General features: G+C 46.7%; 1 protein-coding gene across 1 annotated transcript in view; it reads right to left on the reverse strand.

Moving 5' to 3' along the window:
• LOC136006334 (AF4/FMR2 family member 1-like) overlaps positions 1-20,800 on the reverse strand; it is a 73,019-nt gene that overhangs the window by 38,388 nt on the left and 13,831 nt on the right. Inside the window, 10 exon segments of the mRNA XM_065664365.1 lie at positions 4,469-4,586; positions 4,589-4,720; positions 4,723-5,341; positions 12,321-12,568; positions 12,800-13,303; positions 13,808-13,852; positions 14,623-14,837; positions 16,446-16,546; positions 19,021-19,176; positions 20,595-20,793. Coding sequence (XP_065520437.1) covers positions 4,469-4,586; positions 4,589-4,720; positions 4,723-5,341; positions 12,321-12,568; positions 12,800-13,303; positions 13,808-13,852; positions 14,623-14,837; positions 16,446-16,546; positions 19,021-19,176; positions 20,595-20,793 — 2,337 coding nt within the window.

The raw sequence follows: 20,800 nt of genomic DNA on the forward strand, positions 1-20,800 counted from the left end.
AAAGCTTGTAAATGCTGGGAATGCTCCCGTAAGCACTCCTGCTGGTTTCAGAGAGACCTGTTAGAGCCACAAGCACTCATCACTATATTGTAATGAGCGTTTGCAGAGACTGCCCTTAGCTGTTTAGGAACAACAAAATACAGTCAGTGTTCACCTGCCTGGAACAGCAAGGCAGCAGGAGCCCCCACGTGAAAACTGACTCTCACGGCAGGTTTCCCAAAGGACTAGCAGGGACCTAAGCCAGCACCTGTGCCAGTCTCTGCTGAGCCCTTCATCATTCCAGCCACGGAGCTACACGGCAGCTGCATGAATACCTGCCTAAAGCAAGGAGTCTGGGTCAAGATCTCCAGGGAGCTACGCACAGAGCCTGGGCTGTCCCACTGGCATTGCATCATGACCGGGAGAACCCAGATAGCCATTTTCCCCTTCCCCCAGCAGTGACGCTGCATTCCAGGTCGGCTCTTAAAGAGAACTACAGGCTTGGCCAAGAGGAAGACAAGCCAGGCTATAGGCTCCGGTACAGTTAGTTCAACTTTAAATATGCCATCAGGGCACTCCCTTCAGAGAAGCGGATAGCCCTCTGATGAATGGAAACAGCTGTGGAAAGGGGAAGGAGTGAAGAGAGAAAACAAGCATTAAAAATACAGCTACGGATTAAAAGGTAACTCCAAATACAAATCCAAAGCAGCAGTGTTCAGGAAGCAAGGAGAAAACAAGGGGAAGGATGTTGCATCAACTACTGCAAGAGAGCGACACCCTCACATCACTGTAACAGCAGAAGAAAAGAAACAAGCCTGGAAACACAAAGACATGGAGAGCAAGCCTAGATTAAAGTGCAAGAACGCCTGAGTAGAAGCTACAAATCTCCAACAGGAAGAAATACGACTGAAAACGTTTCTGTTTCAGTTTGTGGCATTCATTTGCAGCATCTCACACTCCTGAGTGAGCAAAATGATTTATGGCTGCGGAGGAGGCCACAGCAGCTTGATGTGAAACCTTGTGAAGCCACCCAGAGCGACTGATACTAAACAGGAGCACAGATGCCAGTTCTAAACTCCTTGGTACTCGGGTGACAAAAGCAAAACACAAAAAACACAAAAACAAACCCACACTAACCCCCACCCACCCCCCAAAAAAAGAAAAAAAACCCCCACAAAACAAACAAAAAACCTCAAGAACCCCACAAAAGAAGAAGGGGAGGGTTGTGAGGCCTCACTTGCAGCACTGTGCACAGTTCCGGTGTCCTCAGCGTAAGAAGGACATGGAGCTGTTGGAGCAAGTGCAGAGGAGGCCACAACAGATGAAGACAGGCTGAGAGGGTGGGGGCAGTTCAGCCTGTAGAAGAGGAGGGTGCGTGGAGACCTCATAGCAGCCCTTGCAGCTTCTGCGGGCTTTCCTGAGGAACCCCCTTAGGTTGTGAGTGCCGTGTTAAATCATCTCAGTCAAATACACGCTGTTAATCTAAAAACCAATAAACGAGCACATCTCTGGTGCGGTGCAAATTATCAGTTCCACAAATTGCTCATTTGCTGACCAAGAGGATTTGCTCACCCCTACGCTGAAAACTGCTCACCGGGTGGTTGGTTGGTGAGAGCTGATCCCTGCAACCCAATTTCTGAGATTCCCTGCCGGTTCCACAGTCTTCTGTGATGCTTGGTTGAAGATTTTCTGTGGAAAGGGCGAATCCTGTGTCAGGTTCCTTGTGAAGAAAGCTTTCAGCCACGATGGTCTGATCCCCTACAACGCTCTTGGGAGATCGACTGGTCTCCAGGGGGAGGCTCTGCGCACATAAATACTGGAATGCTGTTACGTCACAAAGGTACCGTATCACAAGTCATAGACATTGACAAGAATTCTAGATCTTTCCCTCCATCACCAAAGCAAGCTTCCAGCCTGTTCCATGGGAGATCAGTGTAACACGCCTTGTGCAATTTGTTAAAACTGCGTCGTCGTTTCCAGCTGGAAAGCCCAAGTCACCCTTTTGCTGCCTGCACTGACTGGGGATACAATACTGCCCAGCCTCTTTCCACCTAACCCACGTTCCCAGCCCGAGCTTGTGCATTTAAGAGCTTGCAGAGACACAGCTTAAGGCAAGAATCGGCGTGCCCTTCTGCAAATCTGACTTTGTAGACCCTTACCCTGTGCTTGAAGAGTACACGTGTCAAGCCAAACGTGTACGTCAGTGCTCTCCTCGAGGAAAAGGTCTGGGCTTCTCCACCTTTCTTATTTCAATAGTGGCGTGTGACCGTTAAGTCCACCTTAACTGTTGCTTCTGACTAACAATACGTGGCAGGAAGTACTTAAAATCAGCTGCCTTATGAAGAGGAGCTGAAACAGCCTCAGTGAGTCTGCCCTACGACGCTTTTCTGTTCTTCACCTGCTTGGCTGTTCTGGGCTTCCTTTCGAGTTAAAACTGGACTCACACCTCACCCACCAGTACTGCAGCTGAGAATCCCCTTAGCTCCAGTGAGATCTTCAGATACAGTGGTGGAGGGGAAGAGAAGATGGGCAAATATAATTCTGGTTCATACACTTCTAGTTCATATCTGATTCTGGATAATTCATTTCTCATTGGAGCTTTCTGTAAAACCTCACACAACTAAAGCCGGTTTTCAACAGCAGCTTTGGGCTGCTAGAAACCAAATCCTGTACCTTTGCTTTGCGGTAGGTGGGGTAAGTCCCAGCCATGAGAAGACAGGAGAGGGCAAGTCACTGACAACCTCTCCTTCTCTCTTTCCTCCCCAGAGAAGTGCCTATAAAAGCAGAAGCCAGGGTGGCTGCAGGGCCAGCCTGGCCTGGTGGCTTTAGAAAGTACAGATGAGGGGTGTAAAACAAAACCTTACCTTTCAAACTTGAGTTGAGGTCTCTTTGGCTGGGAGGTACCATGTCGCAAAGAAGGCACTGGGAAAAGTTTTGTGACACGTCCGGCAGATCCCTGACAAAGCACAGAATACAGATAAATCTGGTTAGAGAGACGTCGAAAACGATCCCAAAGCTTGCGTTCCCTAAATTTCAATAGGAAATGCTTTTTTGTCCCAGGCAGAGTCTGTCTTCCAGGCTCTACCTGTCTTCTTACCTACTTCCCCAGCACCTCCTCCAATAACGGAAAGGGAAACCTGGCTTCTTACCTGACTGCTAGTAAGGCTTAATACCATTCATCTCATTAATGCTTTTCCCAAGCATGGGGAAATTAAGTAGCAGCTTTCCTTGCACAATGGCTAAGATAGCAGTGAGGCTGCAAGCAGCACATTTTTCACCGTGTTTCATGAAACCTTGCACTAACCAAGGCAGCAATAGGTAAGATCCATTCACACTTGTTTGCAGCTTAACCACACAATTGTTGATTCTCCATTGCCAACTGCATTATAAGGAAAAAGCAAACAGTTAGAAGCCAGCTGATAGAGCGAGCACAGTCGGGCTTGACTCACACAACATACGAGAGCACACACACCCAGCCACTAGTAAATAGCAAGATAATTGAATTTTACAACCCAAAAATGCAAAGATCCAGCTGCAAGGATTACTAACAATTCCATAAGCAAACTATAAACCAAACTTCAACAGGGGAGATTTAGGTTAGAGAGATGGAAGAAGTTCTTTACTGTGAGGATGGTGAGGCACTGAAATAGGTTGCCCAAGCAAGTGGGAAATGCTCCATCCCATCCCAAATCACTCCATGATACTATGAAAAACTTATACCCGGGTTGTATGTTTCTTATATTTAAGCAGCCCACTTTTCCTTTTTGTATACACCCTTATTTTACACCAATATTGTACTTGCAGGTGCCTGCAGTCAGAAACAGTGCCATCAACACGATGCCTTAGTTTCTTGCATGGGCACCTCTTCTCACTATGCTTCACTAAATGAGATGAAAACAAATGATGGCAAGTCAGCAGAGAAGTTCCAATGTAGGCTTCTGGGCTAGCGACATATGGTTACAGATAGCCGTGAAAGGGGCAAAATGCCTCAAAGAGCTTTCTCTGGTGTCTGGCTTATCTTCTTTCCTTTTCCGTATCCTCAGAGCATATTTCTAAAGAGAATCACGCAGCACCCACACGTTGCAGGAAACTTCCTGTTAGTTATAACAAATACCTACTTTGATACCCTTTGACAGTTCAGCTTGGTTACTCTCCACCTTGCAGCGCTTGCAGATCAAAGGATCCTTGCTGTAGCTCTTGTTCTTGGCGGTGTTATCAAAGTCAGACAGCTCGTCACTCTGGCTTCGGGGTCTCTTCTGGGCCACCTTTGTTGACTTTGGTGCAGGATGTAGAGGTGGCAGCGGTGGTAGTGGTGGAGGTAGAAAATCTTTCTTCCGGGATTCATATGAAGTTTTGGAGTTTGATGCGCACATCTCTCCCCATGGGCAGTTTGAAGGAGACTCTCTGTTGGCGCTGGTGTTGGGTTCACCTTGGTTAGCCAGTTGTCAAGCTGCCACTTACTAGAAGTTGGTGGGTCAGGCTGCAGAGCTGCTTCTTCTCAAGGGATTTGTTGGGAACGCCCGTGATTTTCCCCTCCGCGTCCTGCTTCCTTGCACCAGGGACTTCCTGAGCCTTTGTTGACTTTTGCTGACTGCTTTCCCCAGGGTCTGGGGGACTCTTGACAGGAACGGGAGCTTTATTTTCACTAGGAGGGGCTCAAGGTCATGGGTGTCCTTCACTGGTGAGAGTGAATTCTTCTCCTTGATGGGCACGGGAGGTTTCTCCTTGTGAGAATTCTGTCAGCCGCGATGGCAGGCTTGTTGCTCCTAGCACTGGTGTGGGTTGTGCCCTGGCTTTGAGGAGGGGGTTTGAAAGCAGCATGCTCCTGGGCACTGCCAGGCAAAATGTCTTTCCTGAGCTTGGGGCCCAAGAAGGGTTTGTCGGTGGCCTTGTGAGAGCTGTTGTGCTTTTTGTTCTCAGGGTGCTGTTGCAGTGCTGGCGTCAGGTCTTCTCTGTCACTGAATTTTGGCTTCTCTTTGGCTTTGGCTTTTGGCTTGTCTCTGGAAGACTGGTCTCTGACCTTGAGAGGATCAGGGTCACTCTTCCCCTTCAGGCCTCCCTTGGGCTGCTCGTGCACCTGGACCTTGCTGGGCTTTTTGATACCCACGGTCTGCCTGAGCGAGTGCTCCTCAGCACACACGGAAGACTTGTGGCAGTTCTGTTTAGTTGGAAGATGTGTGTCCTGAGGAGTAAAGTGGCCAGGGCTCTTGTGATTGGGCTCCTGCGCCTTGGCATGCTGGGGGGAAGAATTGCTCCTAATTCCCAGCTCCTTGCTCTTCTCATGTCTGCTCCCATGGGCTATTTCATGGAGACTCTCTGTAGGCACTGCTGGTGTGTTCACCTGAGTTAGGCAGTTGTCAGGCTGCAGGCAAAAAGAGAAAGGAGAGCTGAAAGACTGAGGTCTTCATGAGCTATTTCCCTCCTAGCACAGCTTACCAGAACCCAGGGAAATTTCCTCTTTCAACAGTTTGAAAGAGCTTGAGAGACCACGAGACAGTGGGGATGCTCTATCGCGTGCACATCAACATCTGCTTCAGAAACACAGACCCCATTTCTCCACAGGATCGGTCAGACGTGTTGCACAGCACTCCTGGATCACTGCTAGCCCTACCTGTCACTCACTAAGAGACCAATCTACAGGAAAGCTTCGTCTTTGTTTGCCACTAACCGACCCTGCTGCAAACTGAGACGATGTCTAAACCATGATATTGCAGATTCTAAAGCATCTAAACCAATCCTTATCTGTTCGTCAGTTGTGTTTTCAGTACTAAGTTAAATTAGTGGCATTTTGCAAAGCCTGGCTAACAGTGTGAGCCATTTGTACTGATCGTGTTCGTGGTGCAATAGCAGTAGGTGCAGCAGCTAATACTACGACAGCCGATATTATAGCAAATAAAAGCCAACCTATAAAACACTTAATTCTACGCTTTCTGTCTTGAATATCTGTTTGTAACAATCAAATAAAGTGATCTAAACCCCCTACACTTTCCCATTCTCGGGTGAGATTCACTGGTAGCCACGCAGCTCTTCGCTTAAAAGTGAAGATTCTAGCATTTTCCGTGACATCAACAGGAGAAATACATGTCTTAAGTATCATTTTCCCTGCTTTTATTTCTGCTGTTATCTTAGTACTGGCGTGTATTCTAAACAAGTCAGCTCTTGTAATATTAATAAAAGGTAGGGCCAAGTGCCACATATTAGTTTTAACGCGCTTAAGATTTACAACGATTGGTTTCTACACATAAATCCAAGACAGCTGATTGGTTCCTTCTTCATCATCCGGGAGCAACACTAGCTGATTGGTCCCTTCTTCAGCATCCGGGAGTTGTTTCCCTCCTGCAGAACTTCCGCATACGTGGCCCCGACTTTGCTCTGAAGTACACGGAACTAGGCCATTAGTCCTCACTACGAACTCTAACCAATGGCAAGAGCCCCGCATCGCTCACGTGCCCATTGCTTGTTAGAAAGCCCTCAACACCGTACCTTGACTAAACACATCACTGGTGTTTCACGTGGGCTGTAACGTGCCCAAGTCCTCATTGCAGGAGCATAAAGTTTACAGAAAATGGTGGCCCAAGAGCACTGCCGGTCTCAGGTAGTGATGGGTTACTAAAAGTGCCGTTAGCATACAGAAAGCACAGGCTGCCAACAGGCTATTTTAGTGTTTGCAGAGCAGCACAGGGCTGAGAAACTGCAGTCAACTTGAATGCAGCTCCTTCGCCAAATGTAACATTTGGCTTTGAAAAGGATAAGCCAAGCCAAAGCGACAAAGCCAGACACTTTATGGTACGTAACACATCTCAAAAGAGATTAAACACAGTTGCAGAATGCGATTTAGTCAAGAAAGGCCCAATAAATAAACAAAAAACCAAACAAACTCTGATTGCAAAGCAACCCCAACATGGTTTTGGCTGCTTTAGCTGGGGATGGGGCCACTGCCTTGGGCAGAGAGCTGAGGAGGGCCATGGATGCTTGCTGCAGCCCCACGGCCTCCTGCTCCCCCTTTGCCCTCCCTGGCTTTGAGATGACCTCCGCGCTGGCACGTCACACCTCCTCCTCCTGCTGCATCCCTCCTCTTCCACTCCCCATCTCCATCCCACCTCCAAAATGAACCCTCCTCGCTTTAGCCCCAAGCAAGGATTGGAGGAAACAAAGCTTTTGGGGTGCGAGGGGGAGGGAAATGAGGGAAGAGAGAATGTGAGTGACACAGGTGCAGCTGCACCCTGGCCGGCAGAGAGGGCAGCTTGTGTTCAACTCACCCTCACTCCCCACCAGAACCAGAACAAGATCCACACATGTACGGCCACAACCACGAGCTGCCTTCCCGTGCTCCTCTTCCTACCTTCCATGCATCTTGCAGCCGGCCTGGGGGAGACCTGCTGTCACACCACTTGAAACACTGATCGATGGCAGGGAACCGAGTCCCACTCCCACCTTGCCTGAGCAAAGGCACCACCAAGTTCCTCCTGTCTAAGCCTGGAACTAACACTCCCACCAGATGCTCACATGGGCATGGTTCACATCTGGGTTTTTTTTACTAAAGAGACATTTCTTTCCTTTCCTCTTTCTTCAATACCAGTTTTGCCATTGGGGCTTTACGTGTGCAGCAAAAAAGTGCGCTGACCCGCCAGAAAGCGTACATTTTAGATACAGCATCTGTAACAGCAGCCTGTCTGGTGGGTATTACAACAGGCTTCAGGATCCTCTACAGTTTACAGACTACACTGGAAAACCACATCCTTGGGTAGCAAACATCTTGGGCGCAGTGTCTGATGCAGACAGGACCTGAATAATGCACAAATTGTATCACAATAGTGCATAGAGACATGCAGAAATCATTCTTCCAAGGCACAGTTACACTGCCCAACATAAAACCAAATAATGGGAAAAGCCCCAAACAAGAACTGTTAAGGCCATTGCAAAGAGCTCACCTCACACAACCCACGAGAAGCAGAGCTACCATGGGGCATGGAAGCCTGTGGGATTCCCTGAGGGAATGGCATTTCCCTATCAGCGAGTGCTCAGAGCCAGGCTCTGGTGGCTGCCGGCGGCTGACTCCGGCACAGTCTTCCCTGAATCCATTTCAGGAGGAGAAGAGGCTGATGCCTTGAATCATGACCCTCCTGCCACTCTAAGCACCTAGATTTGCACGCATTCTTGATCTTAAAGGAAGGGGCAGGGGGTGACAAAGAGGGGAGCAATTGAAACGGAGACTTCTTGTTCATAAATTAATACTTAAACCTCATTCAGAAGGGAAACGATCAGACCGTCCAGAGAGAAAAGGCAAACTGCAGCTTCTCTACAAGAAGCATGAAAAAGCTTGCAACAACTCGTAAACAATGGGCTACTTTGTTTATTGTTTATTTCCCCACATGAATGAATGGACCGTCTGAGAAACTCCATCACACTCAGGGCAGAAAACATCATTTACAAGAGGGGCGTATGTCCCCAAAAGAAGTTGAAGATGTGCAGATTTGTAATGGGAACCAAGAGGGAAGGGAGAGGACAAAACAAAAGCAAGGACGTCGCAGTCAGACTTTGACCTTAATTTACAGAGGAGCTCTCTGTGGGGTTTTCAACTGTTAAACAAATGGCATCTTAAAAATAGAACATTTGACAATTTCAACACATGCATTACTTCTCCTAAATAAATAGGGCATGGAAATGGTTTTGCTGTGCTACCATAGCTGCCTCCTTTCCTTAGGGGACTTCACCATCACCTGCTTTCCCTTGGATTCATGATTTTGTTCCTCAATGGCAAATGTGATTTCTTCCACTATTACGTGTTTTGGTTTTATTCATTCATTCATTCCTCCATTCTCACTTGTTAAGACCTGATACAGGCCCAAGTGGAAATGATGAGCATCTTGCCTAACCCTTCACAGACCTCTGACCTGGCTCGAGGCTTTTAAAACATTAACTCTTATTGAAACAGTTTCCTCCATGACTTGCAACAAAGCACAGCTTCCTACGTGGCTTGGTACTGATGCTTCCTCAGCTTGCTTTTGAAACAAAACCCCCAAGTACCGCCCTGCATACCTATGACACAAACTGCCCGTGATCCCATTTCCTCCAGTTCCAGCGGAGTTTGCCCCGGGAGTGGGAGCAGTCCTTGCACTGGCACACGGTAGCAAAGCACATGTGCCCTTTCCCAGTTGTAAAGAGGCAAATGCCGGTACATGTGCCTTCACCAGGTGTCTTCTTACCAACTCTGCTCACACAATGCACTTGCATGAGCTTTCCAGGGCAACAGATGATCACCATCTGGGCAGCAAAGTGCCTAAAGGGCCGGCAAGGACAGGACCTGGTGCACCCACAGCTTGCAGCGGGCGGTTCCCCTGGGGTGGGCAAGTGGCTCTGCAATGGGAGCACGCTCTGGCAGCAGGGAGTGAGAGGGCTGTATGCAACAGTACAGTCCCGAGGGGACCTGCGTCCCCGCTTCACCTTACGCTTACCCATAACTGACACTCTGCTGAGGTGCTTGCAGACTCCCACAGTGGTTTTCAGATTCAATAAAGCCTTCTCCCTTCCTTCCTCCTCCTCAGCTGCCTAGCCTAAAAATTGCTAAATTGCTTTGAAGACAACGTCAGAAGGCGGCATCGACCCACTAGTATGGAATCGAGCTCCAAAGTGCATGTCAAGCCTTCAGGCTGGCTGGCCATCCCATGCTTCCTGAGAGTGTGAGGTGTCCCTGCCCATGGCAGGGGGGTTGGAACCAGATAATCTTGAGGTCCTTTCCAACCCTAACTATTCTATGATTCTATGATTCTAAGAAAACAGTGAAAGCTGAGCCCCTCTCTGTCCCTGGCTCACCCAGAGCAGTCCAGGGAGAAGGAGCGCAAGTGAAGTTTGATGGGTAAAAGAGCGAGGGGGGGACATGGACCTTCCTTCCACTGGTTAGGACAGCTTATCCCTGAAATGCACTAAGGCTTTCAATAAAGTGAACATACAAGGACAGCCCCTTGAAGGTACAGGAAGGCCCAGCCAGGATCTTGGCAGTCCCGCTGAGACAAGGGGGGCACAAAATTACAAAATGGAATATATAAACCTTTAGAATTAGTTTTGAGTAATGTTAAGTGTGATGGCTTTGTAACAGTAGCAGTGGAAAATTACTGAGGTGCAGGATACATGGAGAAAAAATAGAGTACAGCTAGAGAACACACTGAGAATTCTCACACGAGATAAATTGTTATAGTTGACATAGTTTTAAGAAAAACAGTCTAGAAAAACAGGACATAGGGATAAGGAGTATCTGGGAAGGGCAGGTGTCCAGGATGGGCTACAGCTAAACTAACTGATAAGTAGGAGGATAGCAGTCTCTGGTGCTAACGAACCAATTAAACTGGTATAAACATCTACTGCGCATGCTTCAAAGTCTTCCAGAAGTGATGAAGATTGCTGGAAGAAGTAAACGACCCTCAGAGACCACCACCACAATTCTGTACGCATGCGGGGAGCTTTCTGGAAAATGATGTAATCAATACGTAGCCTCATGAATATGTATGTATGCCCAGTGACTGTAGAAGGACAGCGTGTGTGGCAACTGAGGAGACACACGTTAGGTGGAGCTATCCCCCGTGTCTCCCGGCGCCACAATAAAGAATACCTGCTTGTCAGCTTGAAAACTTTGTTGGCGAGTTTGTTCCTGGAGTTTTCTCCGAATCACCGCACTGCCAGGGTAGGCGAGAAGATTCCAGGCTTCCTGGTGGCAGAGGCCATTTCTACAGACACGACTTTTGGAAACGCAGACCTTTTGTTCTCCACTTTCGTGACCATCCAGACTACTAGCAGGTAGTTTACACAATACTGCTGCACACATGCAGACCTGTTCCTCCATCCTGAAATCGTGTGGAAAACGGAGCTCATCCTTTCCTGTAAGAACAGTTATTTTAGGACACCATTCTCTTCACCACTCCCACAGGTCTGTCCGAGACAGGGCAAGGCATGCCAGAGGGGACCAGAGGGCTAAGGCACACTGTGAGATACGAGGAGAGCTGGATGCTGCTGTCACACAACAGGAAATCTCTGGGTAGAGAACGGTGTCCCCTTTCTGAACACACAAGTGCCGCAGATGCTGCCCTCAGAGTTACTGTCACCTGCACAATCACAGTTTCAAAATGCAGCCCCCAGCAAGGAAAAAATGCTTGCAAACTGCTCATTATTCCTTGGGTGTTCCCTTGACAAATTCCTAAGTTGGTACCAATTCCTGCTTTTAGATATTCACTGACACCAACAATGCTTACAGGCAGATACCCAAACACAAGATTTGTCTTATGTTCCACATTCAACCACTCAGCCCCTCCTTAGAGAGAAACGATTCCTCCCCATGTAAGCTCTCAGACCCAGAACAGTGTCCAAACAATCACAGTGACCCAGTACAAGCCAAGTACCCTTCCTGTCAAAATGGCAAAAAGCAACAGGACAAGGAGTCCTCAGTGTCAGTGATGTCCCTTCACCACAGCAGAGGCAGAGCTGTTTCCAACCACACTTGGTCATTTTGCCACCCCAGCTGTGTTTGGCTGACAAGGTTTAAACCAAACAAGACCCTCAGGAACACAGCTCAAGTGCTAAGAGCATGTGTGCGTGGCAAGGAGGAAGACAGCGGCGATGACTTGAGCGAACTCGCAGCACTGAAGGCAGTGTCTTTCCCCCACTTCTCAGGACAGCGGGTGGCTGACAAATGCAAAAGGGTGAGGTCGGAAACAGGCAAGGCAGTAATTTCTGTGGCTTTTATTATAACATAACGCTGCCTGGCGCTGATGAGGTTGTTCCTTGCCAATGCAGAGGTAAAGACACCAAAGGCTGCACCTGTGCTCGCAATAACCTTTCTCTCAGATGTCTTCTGGGCAAACAGCTGTTGCAACCCGGGAGATGTTGCATAATAACCTCGGGAGGAAGATTTCCTTCTTGACGGCACTTCCTCCTGTATAATTCTTGTTCTGCTGGTTATTCATCATATTCATCATGTTTGTAGACCATCAATACCTTGAGCCGTTCAGACAATTCATAGCACTTTGTCGTTTTAAAGGAAGGTGTCATCAACGCTGTGGCTTTCCTCCTAAAAACAGTTGAAACATTTTCCATTATACCCAGATCTATCCCACGATGATTCCTTTTCCTCTGCAAGTGCTTTCTAGCTGAGAATTCAAGAGTTCAACACCTGAACTACCTAAGAATTCTATAAAGAGAGGCTGAGACTTTGAAAGTGCAAAAAACAAACAAAGAAATCCCAAGGGGAAGAAAACAAGAAGAAATAATAGTAATAGAAATCAGAATAAGAATGATAGTAAGAAAAAAAAGTTCCAGGTACTTAAGAAGAAAAAGTTGTTCCAGGTACCTACAACGCTGTTCCAGGTATCTACGACACGGTTCCAGGTACCTACGACGCTGTTCCAGGTATCTACGACGCTGTTCCAGGTACCAAAGATGTTCTTCCAAGTACCTAAGAAATTGTTCGAGGTACCAAAGAAGTTGTTCCTAGTTCCAAAGAAGTTGTTCCTGTTTCCAAAGAAGTTGTTCCTGGTTGTAAAGAAGTTGTTGCAGGTACCTAAGAAGTTGTTTGAGGTGCCTAAGAAGTTGTTCGGGGTACCTAAGAAGTTTTTGCAGGCACCTAAGAAGTTGTTCCAGCTACTTAAGAAGTTGTTCCACTTACCAAAGAAGTTGTTCAAGGTACCTAAGAAGATCTTTCACGTACCTAAGAAGTTCTTCCAGGTACCTAAGAAGTTGTTGCAGGCATCTAAGAAGTTGTTGCAGGTACCTAAGTAGTTGTTCAAGGTGCTTAAGAAGTTCTTCCAGGTGCTTTAGAAGTTGTTCCACGTACCAAAGAAGTTATTGCAGGTACCTAAGAAGTTGTTCCAGCTGCTTAAGAAGTTGTTCCACTTACCAAAGAAGTTGTTCAAGGTACCTAAGAAGCTGTTACAGGTACCTAAGAAGTTCTTCCAGGCACCTAACAAGTTGTTGCAGGTACCTAACAAGTTGTTGAAGGTACCTGAGAAGCTGTTGCAGGTACCTAAGAAGTTGTTCCAGGGGCTTAAGAAGTTGTTCCACGTACCAAAGTAGTTGTTCAAGGTACCTAAGAAGCTGTTTGAGATACCTAAGTAGTTCTTCCAGATACCTAAGAAGTTCTTGCAGGCACCTAAGAAGTTGTTGCAGGCACCTAAGAAGTTGTTCCAGATGCTTAACAAGTTGTTCCACATACCAAATAAGTTGTTCAAGGTACATAAGAAGCTGTTCCAGGTACCTAAGAAGTTGTTGCAGGTACCTAAGAAGTTATTGCAGGTACCTAAGAAGTTGTTGCAGGCACCTAAGAAGTTGTTACAGGTACCTAAGAAGATCCGTGTGCTTAAGAAGCTGTTCCACGTACCAAAGAAGTTGTTCAAGGTACCTAAAAAGCTGTTCGAGGTACCTAAGTAGTTCTTCCAAGTACCTAAGAAGAAGTTGTTTCAGGTACTTAACAAGAAGAAGAAGTTGTTCCAGCTACTTAAGAAGAAGAACCAACTTTAACTAACTTGAGCATCAGTTAAGGCATTTTACTTTTCAGTCTCAGCCAGTGTATACTCTGTCTAACATAATGGACCAGTCTGATCAAGCTGCTGGTCAGTGACAGCTGCTCCGATGCTGCGTTGAGTTCCTCAAAAAGCTCTGGAAGAAAAGAGAGAAAACGTTTGGTTGGTTTCACACAAGAGGCACGGAGGGACAACAGCAGCACACTGTCACTTGGGAAGTCCCGTTAAACACATTGTTAATACAGAGAGCTCAGCGGTATTAGAAGGCTGGGAAGTGTTCACAAGCACGCACGGCAGGGCATATGAGAGGAAAAGGCACTCACGCGTGCATACGCACCGAACCACTTCCATTGATACTCCATTGCCAACTACATTATAAGGAAAAAGCAAGCAGTTAGAAGCCAGCTGATAGAGCGAGCACAGTCGGGCTTGACTCACACAACATACGAGAGCACACACACCCAGCCACTAGTAAATAGCAAGATAATTGAATTTTACAACCCAAAAATGCAAAGATCCAGCTGCAAGGATCACTAACAATTCCATAAGCAAACTATAAACCAAACTTCAACAGGGCACAGGTTAGAGAGATGGAAGAATTTCTTTACTTTGGGGATGGTGAGGCACTGAAATAGGTTGCCCAAGCAAGTGGGAAATGCTCCATCCCATCCCAAACCATTCCATGATACTATGTAAAACCTATACCCGGGTTGTATGTTTCTTATATTTAAGCAGCCCACTTTTCCCTTTTGTATACACCCTTATTTTACACCAATATTGTACTTGCAGATGCCTACAGTCAGAAACAGTTAGTGCCATGAACATGATGCCTTTGGTTTTGGCATGGGCACCTCTTCTCACTATGCTTCACTAAATGAGATGAAAACAAATGATGGCAAGTCAGCAGAGAAGTTCCAGTGTAGGCTTCTGGGTTAGCGACATATGGTTACAGATAGCCGTGAAAGGGGCAAAATGCCTCAAAGAGCTTTCTCTGGTGGCTGGCTTATCTTCTTTCCTTTTCTGTGTCCTCAGAGCATGTTTCTAAAGAGAATCACGCAGCATCCACGTGTCGCAGGAAACTTCCTGTTAGTTGTAACAAATACCTACTTTGATACCCTTTGACAGTTCAGCTTGTTACTCTCCACCTTGCAGCGCTTGCAGATCAAAGGATCCTTGTTGTCGCTCTTGTTCTTGGTGGCGTTATCAAAGTCAGACAGCTCACTCTGGCTTCGGGGTCTCTTCTGGGCCACCTTTGTTGACTTTGGTGCAGGACGTATAGGAGGCAGTGGTGGCAGTGGTGGAGGTAGAAAATTTTGCTTCCCGTATTCATATGACGTTCTTGAGTTTGATGCTCTGGAGATGGGAAGAGAATTCAGCAATTGGGAGGAATATGATGCATCAATAATGTAGTGATTTTTTACAAACTTGGTTGCATCATGTACCAATTATGCTTAAATTTCTCTGGAAGTGAAGATGACAGTAAGAATCCAACAAAGGCAAAATGAAATTTCATTGCGCATTAGATACCACATCTTCAGCTGCTAACAACAGACAAGCAAGTTGCTTTTCAAGTAGAATTAAGCCCCGGGACTTGTCCTTGCAATAAAAACTTCTAACCAGGATAGCAGGATATTGCAAAAAAGGCATCCCTCCAACGCAGCCCCTTTTTACTTAAAGACACAGACAGTCAGTTCTCTGGGAGAAATCACCCAACAGGGCAAATAAACTGCAGCACTGCCTCTCTTTCCCCATTACGGTAGAAGGGGTCTTCTGTGGTTACAGATCCTCACCCTGACACTTGATCCTGTCCATACGTGGACAGAATTAAACTGAGTTGTTACTTTAAGACTTGCCTGCTCAACTAGACAACACTTACAAGACTGAGAGGGTTCAAGTCAGAGATTTCAAATGTTGCACATTTTGAATGGCAGGGACTATCCCATTTAATAATATGGTGGCATATCAGATTTCTGAAGTTAGCAACACAAGGGAACTCTGGCAGATTTAAGCAACACCAAATAACTCTAAACCTTGCTTCACAACTGCTCATTTACCTCACTTTTATTCAGCTTCTCAAAGTTTCCACAAAAATACTGAGCAGGGCATTCCAACTCATGGACTGCAACATCAGAAGGAGGAAATTAACCCAGTGAAAAGACTGAAGTGTAATGTTGCACATCTGGCTTCATTCTGCTGTGCGTGGGTCAGTCCTCTCCCCTGTTGCACAACCCACTTTTCCCATGGCACAGTCCCTACTCACTGCACTCATGCTCCTTAGCTTCACTTCCTTGTTACAGCTCCAGAGAGGATTCTAGCACAGCAGCACCCTCTGACCTGAGCCAGTGCCCACTCCCCCCCAAGCTACATCTTCTCCTTTCACTCCAAAAGCCGGAGCATGAGGTTTGCCCTCACTGAGAAAAAGGGAGGAATGAACCCTCGAGTCAAAGCCCCTCCATTATTACACCACCTGAAATATCACCCAACTAAATGCTAGCCCAGCGTTTCAGGGCCTTAAGAGTACGTCTCTATTTTCTCTGCAGAAAAGCAGCTTACTCCTATTTTCAGGCCACAAACCTCAACACTGTAGCAATCCAAGTCAATGCCTCAAATTCAAGCCACAAGCAAGAATTTAATGCAGTAGCCCATGACTGATGCACAAGCCTCCCATTTGAAGACATGCTCCTGGAAGCACTTGCTCTAGCAAGGATCTAGACAAAATGCGGGCAGTACAAATTAGGCATATTATATAGGGAAAATCTCAGTACATCCATTAGAAGCACTGAAAATGCTATGCTGGAATAAAGGACAAATTCCTGGCCATAAAGGCCACGTCAAATTCCAGACAGAGTCATGATTCACATTACCTTATAAGCAAATGTATAAGGACAGAAGATACAGTTTCTTTTTTAAGACAGACTCACTTTCGTGCATCTTTCTGCCATTCCACCACTGTATACTCACTTCAATTTCTTGGAGCTTTTCTTAGGTGAACAGTTCAGTGATTTGTTTTCTTTCTCTGATTTCACTTTCTTCCTACTCGTCTCTTCGTCCACTGCTTTCCTCTAACAGGAAGAAAGGAAACCAGATCACTCAGGTTTTTGAGGTTCATGTAAAGTATAAACCAGTACAGCTAAGTTTCATCTATTCTTGTTAAAAGTATTGAAAAGATACTGGAACCAAGAAAGGGGAAACCCAGACCACAGCAGATACAGATTTCAGGTTCACTGACCAGTATCCTAAAATGACATTTTATCTACTTCTGCTTGGGTATTTTGTAGTGGCAGAGATGGAACTGCTCAACCTCTTGCTGCTAATCGTAATCAAAATTAAGGCACTTCCATTGCTCAAAATAAGCATTGCATCTGTTCTGGATGGGCTTTTTTTTCTTCTACTTGGTATGAATTATACAGAAATGTATTCAGATTCCTCCTGATATAGTCATGAACTGCCGACAATTGTGGGTTTTGATAAGTCTTATCAAAGGGAAGGGAAACACTGCATTCGGATGTGCAGGGCTTTTGGGGTTTAGTAACAAAACTATGATATAGATGAAATTTTAAGAGCCAGTTAAGACTGCTGCCACTGTCTTCCAACAGGAACCATTAAGGTAGAGAGGTAATAAATACTACTTTTCAATTCCTAGATGGAAAAGTATAAGAGATCAAAAAATCATCAGCTCACATGAATGAAAAACTTCAGAGTAATTTGCTACAAGCCAAGGAAATGTAAAAGAACCAGCACTTCTCAGTCAGCAATACCCATCGGCTGTCAATAGCCAAAAGCATGCTAGGACTTTGTGTCCCTCCCAAGAGTACATCCAGGTTTATGTCACTATGGCAGAGCTCAGTGGGCTGCGTGCAGCACCGAGTCTACCTTTGGCAGTGTGCTGAGGGCAAGGCTCCAGATCATGACCTTAAACTGTCTCTCAGGTTGAGCTCCACACTGCAGCAAAAGATGTCTGACAGCTGTACTGACCTATCTGGCTGTGATGAGCCTCCAAGGACAGATGCATGCTGACATAATACAGACAGTGAGGCTCTGAGGGGGGGTTTCCTGAAGCCAGACACTCAGAGTGCAAGCCAAGCCGTGTCTAAGATCAAACAGCTGCTCCCTTGGGTCTTCTGAGGCAGCAGGAGAAGTGACAGATTTACTGCCTGTTCACCTTTCTCCCATTGCTCTGCACGAGGGGCACTGCTGGGGTCTCTCAAATTTCTTCACTATTTCCCCACCCTCCTGAATTCTCCTCTACAGCTATGGGAAGGTCAGAAAATGACAAGACTAAACTAAACCCGCATGGGAACCAGGCTTATTCACCTACTACACGTGCTAAGCTACCCGCTTGGTGCGGACCACCAAAAAGGAATACAGGCACAGAAATAGCCATAGTGGATACCCATCCACCACAAGGCTTGCAGGCAACCTTCTGTGTGCCTGGCTGGAAGTTTATTCACAGTCTCCTTTGGGAGATAGCTCTCCAAAAACCACTTGAGAGCAATTACTATCTTTTCTAAATAAAGGGCTGCCTCTAATTCAAAGGGAAGCAACTGTTAGAGCTGAAGGACTCTGCAAGGGTGTGCCCAGAAAGCCCCTTACAGGACATATGCGTCTTTTAAGCCTTAGCACTACTGCTAGAACCACAGCAGCTGCAGGGAAAGCCAAAGAAACCTTCTATGTATTTATCCAAGCACTGAAAACCAAAGCAGGGTTTAGGGATGGTTGTTACCGTCAGTGAACCTGGTTCGGTTAAAAGTCTGCATTTATGGAAAAGCAAAAGGCACGAAGCTACCGTCACCCCTAAGGAACAACACAGTTCAAGCCTGCAGAATTCCTTTCTCTTTGTGTAAACAAGCAATCACAACTGTTTCATGGAAATAAACTACTCCACACAGGAAAAGGCTATGCTACTCAGACTGAGGTTACTTGGCTAATGGCAGCAGAAGGTGCATACACGGACAAAACTGAAAACCACAAACTGGGATGGCTGGGTTAGTTCTTCTGGGCACCCCTACAAACTGCAGACGAGGTGCTCTCCCACAACAGACATTAAATGGGTAGCACAAATGACTGCACACTCTAGCAGGCATTTGAGATGCTGTGCTGCTTTGAAACGGATTGCAGGGAGAAGGGGTACCGCAGCCCTATAAAGCTCTGATGGAGAAACCCCAAAATGCTACCGGGGAGGCTTGCCAGCCGCATGCCTACGCAGCCTGCTGCCAAAAGCTCCTCCAACACAGGAGAGCTGGGGTTTTGCTGTCTGCGAAAACTAGTCCTTCCGGAAAACACAGCAAAAAAGCATTTTAAAACTCCAGAGCATTTTTTAGCTTACAGAGCGTTTCATTTGCTCAGCACGGGATCAGTGGCCAACAAGAAAGATCAGTGGACGCTTTTGATTCACATTCCCTTTAGTAGTTTGTTAACACGTTCCCAGGAGAAGCATAATGATTCCAATCCCAACCTATAAAGCGGAAATGAACTCTCTGCGTGGGTGTTTCAAACGCCACCTTGGCCCTCATACAAAACAACCTCCATCACTCACCTTCTTTTCAAGCTCCCGCGGCTTGGCATTCTGGTGGCAAGAATTGCTCCTAATTCTCTGCTCCTTGCTCTTCTCACGTCTACTCGCAAGGGCTATTTCATGGAGACTCTCTGTAGGCAGTGCTGGTGTGTAAACCTTGGTTAGGCAGTTGTCAGCCTGCAGGCAAAAAGAGAAAGGAGAGCTGAAAGACTGAGGTCTTCATGAGCTATTTCCCTCCTAGCACAGCTTACCAGAACCCAGGGAAATTTCCTCTTTCAACAGTTTGAAAGAGCTTGAGAGACCACGAGACAGTGGGGATGCTCTAGCGCGTGCACATCAACATCTGCTTCAGAAACACAGACCCCATTTCTCCACAGGATCGGTCAGACGTGTTGCACAGCACTCCTGGATCACTGCTAGCCCTACCTGTCACTCACTAAGAGACCAGTTACAGGAAAGCTTCGTCTGTGTTTGCCACTAACCAACCCTGCTGCAAACTGAGACAACATATCTAAAAAGCATCAATTGAAAAACCAGATTAGGTGCTGTCCTCGCAACACTTGTGCAAAATATTCTGCACACAGCACTGCTTTCAAAGTGACAAGAAGCTGTGCCAGCTCTCACATGTCTCTGCAGTCTGACAGGTCGGCTGACAGGCTCCTGAGGTTTAACCATGAGAAAACCATTTACCAGAATTGTATAGCACATCAAGTCCAGCCTCTTCTGAGTCCTCTGCCTACACAGACCAACACACACTTCCCTCCGCATCAAGCAAGGCACAAGCAATGAGCGAGGTCTGAAGGCCTCTGAAGTCAGTCAGATAACAGAATGGGATTGCTACAAGCCCTGCCTAATCTAATAGCACTCTGACATATTACAAGAAAGCCAACTAACCCTAAAACAGACAACAGAAGCTGCAAATCAGACACAATTCTCTGGGACCCATTCTGAAACTACCATGTGTGTGTCAGCATCACCCAAGTGTGTAGCTCACTGTCTGGACACCAGGGCACAGCTATGCTCTCGCCCACATCAATTCTCCCCAGTCACAACTCTGCTTCCAAGAGGAACCACAGCTCTTCTCCAAAAAAGAGAGCCTCAAGTACATGAAAGGTTTACCAAGACTCGTGGGTCCCTTCCGCCGTGATTTTCTTCTCTATCCACATTCAACTTGCTGTAGAACACCTGGATAAACAAAACATATCCTCAACTTTCTTTGAGTGAAGCTACCTCGAAAACTGGTTTAAAACCCAGTTTGTTTTCCCACGGATTTAGGGGTTTTCATTACGTTTTCCAAACACTACGTAACACTTATGTTTTGCCAGTGAAGTCGCCAGTTCCTCAAGGAGTGCTAGACAAACACTTCAGGGTTAAGCAGGTAAAACTCTAATTATGCTGTTACTAAGGGTTATTGAATTGATCAACTCTATAAGGGGAGCAAAGGGCAGGAAAAGTCTGATGATGCAGCACAGATGTAACAGGGACACCTGAACCATGACAGTATTTCAGGTCTCCGGTCCTGGCTGCACTCAGACAGCAGGGAGGCTGAGGCAAGAGGCTGTATTAAGCAGCCTCTGCGTTTTATCTGCATTCACCTCAGACGCTGACGCTCTCAAAGGTTCCTTGGCTTCACTGCCGCTTGTCTCTGAGTCTGAAGAGCTGTCTGTGTCACTGGAGCTGTCTGAGTCTGAAGAGCTCCCTGAGTCACTGGAGCTCCCTGAGCCACTGGAGCTCCCTGACTCCGAGCTGCTGGAAAGTGCTGATGCCACAGTCTTGGGCTGGGACTGTTGGGCACTGCAAG

Source organism: Lathamus discolor, chromosome 1 (assembly GCF_037157495.1).
Source record: "Lathamus discolor isolate bLatDis1 chromosome 1, bLatDis1.hap1, whole genome shotgun sequence".
In the NCBI taxonomy this organism is placed as follows: domain Eukaryota; kingdom Metazoa; phylum Chordata; class Aves; order Psittaciformes; family Psittacidae; genus Lathamus; species Lathamus discolor.